An 8982-nucleotide genomic window follows, 5' to 3' on the forward strand; every position below is an offset into this window, starting at 1 on the left:
ATTTGTAGTGTTTATACTGTGTTAATGTCTGTATTTTATACAAATTCTTTACAGATTGCCTCTAAGTTAAGCCTGGCTGCTCTTGCCAAACTACCAATGGGGGCAGCAGAGGTTATCTTATCTGTTTAATCCCCTTACCCTGATTGGAATAAGAGTCCCTACTTGGACAGGTTGCAAGCCACTGCCAACTAGAGACCCCCATTTTTAACATGGACCCATTGGGATTTATAAAGCACTGTGAAACCCACAACAACATCAGGAGGGTTGTTCCCCTGGTCGAGAAAGCACAAAAGAGGTAAATTACAGCAATTGTAGTCACACTAGGTACAGCAATAGCTGTCAACTGAATAGACTGGGGCTTCCTGATGCAGGTACTTAGTAGAGAGTGTTTTGGTCTGCAGTTCATGGTGCTAATCTCTTTGGTTATCAAGCCCCCAGGTCTAACATAATGCTCAATGAAGGGCTGTCTAAGCTGATGAAGCTTTAAGGAGCATTCGTCAAGGGTGTCCTCTCTCCCCCTCCTTTTCACCCTTCAGCACTCAACCTTAAGCAGCTATTATAAGAAGAGAAATTGGGATGCAAATCTTACACTTTGGTTGGGAAGAACATAAGACTATGCTTTTTGTGAAAGATGTCCTGCTGACCCTGACGGAGCTGACTCAATCTCTTTCCAGACTACAATCTCAATTAGAGAAATTCAAGAGGATGTCGGGATTCAATATCAATGCCAAGAAATCAGAAATATTGAATTTAACGCTTCCACAAGCAGAGATAGATGTGATCAAAGAAGGCTGCAATTTTAGATGGACCTCCAAACATATCACGTACTTAGGGTTTAAAATCACACTAAATGTCACATATTTATATAAAGTCAATATATTGCTCCTTATTGCAGAGATTAGAATAGACCCCAAACAATCAATGAATCTAGTAGTGTCGTGGCTGGGTTGGATTAGTGTTATAAAAATGAACATTTTACCTAGGCTACTTTACATGTTCCAAGCCCTCACCATAAAAATCCCTGTCACTTTCTCCTCCCCAATAAAAAAGCATAACATTGAAATATATCTGGAGGCAGGGGGCTTGACGGTTTTATGCAAGACATTGTGCAGGCCAAGAGAGGGGTGGGAACTCCCAGATATGCTCACTTATTATTGGGTGGTAGAGCTTGAAGTGTTGGCAGATTGGAGTGTATACGAGATGGATAAAATGTGGGAACATTTGGAGCAGTGGCAGGTCCATCGTTATGGCACTCGGTGTGGGAATTTGCATGAGACAGACCTGTAAATAAAAGCCTTCACTCAAGGTTGGCCACTACCTCTCAACCTGGGACATTAGAAATAGATGTCTACACCTAACCACGTATCCATCCCTCAGCACTGTGACACATTTTAATCCATCTTTAAGCCTGTTCTCCTTCAGGACCCTTTGACGTATGGTGATGGGAAGTGTTAGAAGGTGGTTCTGACACTATGGCCCGCCGGATTTTTCACTTTTTGAGCACCTAATTGTTGAGCTTTTACTGTGGGGGAGCCTCATAATCTGGGACTCACCCACAGTGAACTCATAATGAAGGAGACTGCACAGAGATTTTACTGGTGTACCCCTGGCTTGACTAGGCCGCTGCGCAGCAGCTGGAGTATGGGACAGTGTGCTGGTTACATGCAGACACGGGTGTACATGTGTGTGCACACGTGTAGGAGCTGCGCTGGGGAGATTCCTAGCGTGCGCAGCCCTTGAGCAGCTACAGAGTGAATGGTGTGGCAGGACTTTTGCAGAATTGGGTGGTGACATGGAATAGGCTTTATACCCTGGGAAGGAACATGCCAGGGAAAGTCAGTGTGTTTTACTGTGTTTTCACTTCATTATTCCCCTATGGGGATGTGGGGCCCATGGCTAAAATGACTTCCACAAGGCCTACAGATTCCAGACACACACTAAAGTCCAGTGTAGCGGAAGTGAAAATGAGTATTCTGCAGAGTCCAAAGTCATATTTGTACTGCTTTTGGGTCGTCCAGAAATGTCATATTACTCTGAGTCCCTGGCTGGGGTCTGGCCCTGGCAGGTTAGATTAATGACCTTTCTTCCCAGAGCGAAGATCTTCCCTCCAAGGAGAAAAGATAGGTGGAGCTACAAGCCAATCCATCAACTGCTGTCGCTGGGGGTCAGGTACCAGGCTGCACCAAGGAGGGAAGGCGGGATGGGGGAAGGAGTTGAGTTTCCGAGGCTATGTGGCCAGAGACACTGGACAACGCTATGTTTGAACCAATCCAGAGGCTGGACAAGAAGGAGGGAGCAGGGGCAGGGAAGTGATGTGTCGCTGGTTGTTAGGACACACAGAGACTTCCTGCCAGCCCCCTAATCAACTTTTAAAAAGTACTTGCACAGGAAGAGAAGCTCTCTCTGGGGTGTGGTCTGCTGAGGCGAAAGGTGCTGGAGCCTGGTGCAATGGGCAGTTGGAAGGAGGACACCCCTGACTGCCTCCCAGACCCCTAACAGCACCAGAAGGAGAGCCCAGGACCGGTGGGCAGAAGGAGAGGCCTCTGCGCAGGAAGAAGAGAGGCGCAGGGAACCAGTGAAGACCGCTCCCTTTAGAATGAACGCTCTTGGAGACCCGGAGGACAAAGGAGAGTGCTCCCAGTGGCTTGGGGACGCCACCAGGAGAAAGAAGACGCCAAAATTGGGCAGATCGGACCCCCAGGGGCTGGGATAAGGCCCCCAAAAGGTAGGCAACCTTTGACCCCTAAGAAGACCGACGACGAAGCGCGTGGGGCTCCGCCGCCGGTCTTAGAGATGCCCCAGAGGTGGGTCAGGTCCTGAGGGGCTGCCCCAGGAGGAAGCAAAGCCGGGGAGAGCCGTCGCGCTTCATGCCAGCAGGGCGGGATGCGGGGGAGTGCCGTTGCACCCCCCCGAAGATGTCCGGGGGCCTGGGACCCCATCCCCAGGCCCCGAAGTCATGGAGGGGGCCTGGGACCCCATCCCCGGGCCCCAAAGTCATGGAGGGGGCCTGGGACCCATCCCCGGACCCCGAAGTGAGGTGGAGGTGGGGGAGTGCCCCGCACTCCCCAAAAGATGTCCGGGGGCCCGGAACCCCATCCCCCAGCCCTGATACGAAGGAGAAGGCCGGGGGAGTGCAGCTGCACTCCCCCGCGGTCCAGAGAGGCCTCGCGCGTCTGCCCGCCGAAGCGGGCAAACCAGAACTAAGTTGCCGGCTCCCGCGGCAGCACACGAGGGTGCTGGCTGGTCGGGGAGCCCGCCAGGGGCAGCCGGGGGTGGGCTCCCCTGGCTGTCCTCCAACGTGTGGGCATGCGGGGGTCCCGGAGGGGACCGGGCCCCCCCAAGAGGAGTGAGAGAGGTGCCAGAGGCCCAGTCGGGGCCTGGCCCAAGAAAATGACTCACCTGAGGGCCCGGGTGGGGCCGGACTCTCCCACCAACGTCCGAAGCAGCGTGGGGCACACATCGCGGCTCTTCCCGGCTCAGCTGGAGAGCTGCTCATTTAATATGCAGGGAAATCTGCATGGAGCGCCCCAGAATGCCTTGCAAGGCATTAGGAACTTTGCTGTCTTGGATACTGGTGGCCCCCAGAGGAGGGGGGTCACCCTCATTTGTTGATGGAGGGGCAGGCGGAGCTGCAGGAGCAACGCAGCCTCCCCCAGCCCAAAGAGGAAAAGTCCCCCCCTAAGTGTCATGGGGACTTAAAAAGGATAACCCCTCAAGGGCTCAATCACCAGTTCATGTCCTCTTTGGCTGGAAATTCTGTTCTACAGCTGGAGGAGGATCGACTAGTGCATCAAGGAGTGAATGACTGAGTTAGGGATGTCTGGAGAAGGACATACTCTGGAGGTGAAGAGTGTAATTGCACTGAAATGCATTTAGTAATGGTTATTTATTTTAGGGGGACTTATGTTCAATGTGAAGTATTGGTGTAAGGTGATGTCATAAGCAAAGTGGATTTAAGTGGCTAGATACTCTTGCTAAGGTGTTTGACGGTATTTACAACTTAATCTTGTGATCATCTGTGATCCCTTTAGGGGCTGTAATTGCAATGTATTTTTAATGATATCCAAATGTGCTGAGTACTGTCATTCTAAAGTGTGCGTAAACAAGTATTCTTGCTGCGCTTAGGTGAAGACCCCAGACTGTTAGCCCTTAAGATGTAGAGGTGCCTACTGTATGGTCAGTAGGAGATGCTCAGTCAGGGTCATGTGTCACCAAGGCAGGTGTACCTCTGTTAATGCTCATTGAGGTAATGAGGGGGGGGGGGCGCCAATGGGATGGTGCCAGTGGGCAGGGCCCTCGCTCCAGGTTATGTCCAACTAATTGCATTGGGGGCAAGATGATGTGCATACATGGGAGTGGTGGTACTAGACCCCACCCCCCTGCGGGAGGGGTGGAGATGTTATGCAATGTCACAAAGTAATTCTAACAGCTTATGTATATTTGTAAATTGGTGCATAGTATTGAGTAGTGTGTGTGTTTAATAAATGTACTCTTACTTTTATAAAGCAAAGTACAGACTGGACAATCAATTATTGAGTGTTATTTTTGCGCACCTGCAAATGGCGATTACTAGACCACACCACCTCCCTTGAGTAAGCCTCAGACTGCTCTGCAACGCTACCCTCTGAGATCAGGCGCTTCCCTAGGGTGTTTGGTTCCCAGTGAAGGTCAAATATGTCATGTTATTTGTGCAGGCCTTACAGCCTCGTTTTCCAACAGGAGGATTGTCATATGATTTGAGATATGTTTTGTAAGGGGATTTTTAAATGATTTAATGACTGCTACACGAGGAGAAGAGACCACATTAACCACAACTGGGGCACTGGGTTATGCAACACCTTGATAAAGAGGCTAGAGATATAGAATTTACATCAATGGAGAAATGTGTGCTCCACGCAAACAAAGGAGGGGGGTCATCTCTGCACTATATGAACTCCTCACAGAATCATCTCTAGAATCCCTCCAACCCATGCAGATCGAATTGGGGCACTTTTACTGCCAAGGATATTGCAGATGTACAATGGACGTATGGTTGCAGACAATTCAACAAAAACACACATAGCATATTAGATAAATGGGCTCACACAAATTACCTTTGGACTGGTACCTCAATACTGCCAAGTTGCACAAATTACACCCCTCAACTAGTCCTACGTGTTGGAGGGTTTGTGGGGAGGTGGGAGATATGCTCCATTTATGGTGGAATTGTTCTAAAATAGAAGCCTTCTACAGAGAGGTCTTCTAAAACCTGTGAACTATTTCGGGCTATTCGATATCAGAGGACGTTATATGGTAACACATAGGGATAAGGATATGTGACGCACATTACCAGTCTAAATGCAATAAAACACTGGTTTGGAACTGCATGGGGGTGCAAAGACAACCGCGAAAAGACCTCCCAACGTCTCTGGACAAGTATGGCAATGGAAAAATGTGTAAGAGGCCAGGATAGTACTAATACTGACTTTGACAAACCATGGAGCCCATTACTGTCATTTGTGATGAAGATGCTGGAACTTTTTTGAGCCTAGAAGACGAAGCATCGAGGCTGCAATGTGAACTTTACCAAAGTGGCCTAAACAGTTCGTAATATTAATGCCAAAATAAAACTGTCATGGACAAGCAATATGGATTTTCTGGTACCCTAAATAAAGTCTACCTAGATCAAACATGTGGGCTTGGACGAGGACCTTTTAAGGGGGAAGAAACGGAGGGGGGGCTATGTTTTTTGGGTTTTTTTCTCCAAGAGAAATGTTCATACAGTGAAATAACAAATGGTTTGGTATCCTATGGGTGCAAGTGCGTGACATTATCTTGAATGTGTCATGCATTTGCTTCCCTATCCGAATGAAAGATTTTATGCAGCACTCAATAAAATTGCTATAGTTAGAAAACTATATCCCTTGCTTTTCCATGGTTAAGTACTAGCCCAATTTTGCTGGCAGGCCATATGGAGGCCGATTTACAAAAACATAGACATTTCAAGCACGAGCTGTGCCAATCTTCCCAACATCTTCCTAGAACTCTCTGTTTTGTTTCAGTTTTTAAGTGTTCGCTGTCTCATGCTCAATGAACCTTGACTGAGACCTCACCAGCTGTTCTAGGGAAGGCAGTAGGGAGCTGTGCGGTGGCAGTGACTCTCTGCGGATTGTGGTGAACCTATTCTTGTGGTATCAAATATTACAGGCTAGACGCAGTGCTAAAGTTTGTAAAAGAACACGTGCCACAGCCCAAAGTTTTTCTCAGAAACCTGCAGCCTAATAGGGTTTGCCAAAATCCGAGGCTGACTAGTTTTGAGTTCACCCAATGCCTCTTCTAACCATCGCCCTAAATTATCTGGCTTTGTCATTTCGCTCTTCCACGTTGTTTCTCAACCGTCCTTTCTCCCTTCCTCGCTCGTAATCCTTCATTCGCCCTTCCTCGCTCTGGGTCAAAGATTGATGATAAAAAATTACAGAAATAAAAAAATAAGTTCTGTTTCCCAAAAACGAGTGTTCGTTGGCATCATCGGTAACCACCACTCAAACTAAGCACTGACTGTAAACGCCTTCTGAGTGCAGAACTTTATGGAGAGATTGAAAATGTGAATGTTTCTAAATTAAATAAAGATTGCAGCAAACCTACCTGCAAGAGCAGCAGTAAAAAGACGTAGCACCCGCACTCGATTCATGATTGAGCAAGTACCTGGACTAAATCCTGCACTTTTATGTTCAGCTAAACAACCTCTGGCTGACCCGCATATTGTGAAATGGCAAACATTCCCGGGACAGAAACAGGCGCAGACGCATGCTAGTGTCCGGTCCTAGCAGCGATAAGGTAATGTCTGTCTCTGCCGGACGCTTTCCAACTCTCATGTGTCCGACGGAAAGGACCGATAAGCAAGGCCGGGCACTCGAGGTGGGGTCGTTTTCGTTTAGATACGCTCCAAAGGATCATGAAATGTGTGCAAATGATACCGTTTTCATTACTCAAATATCATTTTTATATGTTAAACGCTGATAAAGCACCAACTTCATCAATAGTTTTAACTTTTACGTTTTAGAACTGAATTAATTAATGAAATGTCCTCAATTCACACCCTTCCTCCTTTATTCGTAAGGTGATTCCTTCAGGGTAAATCTTTTCCTCCCGTTTCACAATGTCGTAGTTTAAACCTGTTTGCCATTTTTGCACATCTCTTAGTGAGACAAAACCAGTTTTTTAAATGTTGGTTTCAAAACAGATTTCCGGTGTCTTGACGCAGTTAAATAACAAGTGTCACCTTAACCCAATGTAATGGTACCAAATATCAACCTCGGGTAGATGAACGGCTTTGCTGGGAGCCCTACTTGTGAGCTACACCCAGATGTCAGCTGCAAGTGATTAACTTAATAATTTTGTCAACCATCCAGAATCCAACACCTTTCAATACATTTGGCCTAGGATGAAGATATAAAATAGCATGATTTTTATTTGTTAAATATTTTGTTGAGTTTCTCCAAATAAGAAAAGTACCATGGAATCAAACTCAGAGGGGCCGATTCACAGAACTAAGCTGAGACAAAATCCTAAATTTACTACTTTTGGTATTCACAGAAGGCACTTACGATTTTTGATATTCACAGAATGCACTCACAACTCCTAACTTTATGTCAGTACTCGGGCCGGAATTTCCACACCCGGACCGTACTCTCGGCACCCGGACCGTACTCTCGGCACCCAGACCGCACTCTCCACACCCAGACCGTACTCTCCGCACCCAGACCGCACTCTCCGCACCCAGACCGCACTCTCCGCACCCAGACCGTACTCTCCAGCTAGGCCGTACTCTCTGGCTCGAGCTGTAATCTCAGGCTGGGGCCGGATAAAGTGCAATCAATGGGCCGGATTGCAATTTTTAGAAAAAGGAACATTAGGAATGTGTGATAAATGGTAGTGGAGGTCATGAAAAACTGTTTGGGCAGGGAAAAGGGTATGGCCAGACACTACATCATAAGCCAGAAAAGTTTGCTCCTTTGTATCATGGTACAATTTGCTCTCCCCTCAGTGTTGACTGTAGTGTCACCACTACAGTCAACACTAAGGGTGAGCAAATTGTGCACTGTATGTACCATGATGCAAAGGAGAAAACCTTTCTCCGACATTATGTAGTGTCCGTCCACACACATTTTCCTGCCCAAATTGATTTTCATGACCTCCTCTACCATTTATTCCACGTTCCTAATGTTCCCTTTTGCAAAAATGCAATCCGGCCCATTGATTACACTTTTTCAGGTCCCAGCCGAAGATTACGACTTGAGCCGAAGAGTACGGCCCTAGCCTGAGAGTACAGTCCAGGTGCGGAGAGTACAGTCTAGGTGCGGAAATTCAGACCCGAGTGCGGATGTAAAGTTGGGAGTCGTAAGTGCATTCTGTGAATACCAAAAATCGTAAGTTCCTTCTGTGAATACCAAAAGTAGTACGTTTAGGATTTTGTCTCAGATTAGTTCTGTGAATCAGCCCCAGAGTTTCTTTGAGCAAGAGGTGCAAGCATCTTACCCAAGTTAACAAGCATTTGTAATGCAATAGGTCTTGCATTTGTGAGAGTTTAAGCTATTGCCAATGAAAATGCCTTTTATTTATCTGTTTTGATAATAAACACATAAATAAAAGGCATTGTCATTTACAATGCCAACAGCTCAAATGCTCCTAAATGCGAGACCTATTGCATTGCAAAGAAATGGCCACTATTGTCCTGTTACAGCTGCTTGAAACATGAAAGTGTGCATGGTGCGCTGAATGCTGCAGGAAAGCACGTTGTGCCTACAGTAATTGAAACACGGTGTGCCTGCAGTAGGAGAAACTCATTAAAGACAATAGTGAAAGCGGACTAAATAAGACGTACCGTGTAACAACCGAAGTAAAAGGACCAGTACTCATGGGAGATTACAAATGAAGACAAGGCGGTACTAAGGAGGGACTAACAAGCTTAATAAAGAATCAGAAGCCAACATTTACGAAGGA

The 8982-nt window shown here is 47.0% G+C and overlaps 1 protein-coding gene across 1 annotated transcript in view; it reads right to left on the reverse strand.

Annotated features, from left to right (window-relative positions):
- LOC144822413 (lysosomal alpha-glucosidase-like) overlaps positions 1 to 6773 on the reverse strand; it is a 993087-nt gene extending 986314 nt beyond the window's left edge. Inside the window, exon 1 of the mRNA XM_078679897.1 lies at positions 6625 to 6773. Within this exon, the coding sequence (XP_078536023.1) occupies positions 6625 to 6670 (46 nt within the window). The 5' untranslated portion in view covers positions 6671 to 6773. The remainder of the gene's footprint in view (positions 1 to 6624) is intronic.
- Between the last annotated feature and the right edge of the window lie 2209 nt (positions 6774 to 8982).

This window comes from Lissotriton helveticus, chromosome 1_1 (assembly GCF_964261635.1).
Source record: "Lissotriton helveticus chromosome 1_1, aLisHel1.1, whole genome shotgun sequence".
NCBI lineage: Eukaryota > Metazoa > Chordata > Amphibia > Caudata > Salamandridae > Lissotriton > Lissotriton helveticus.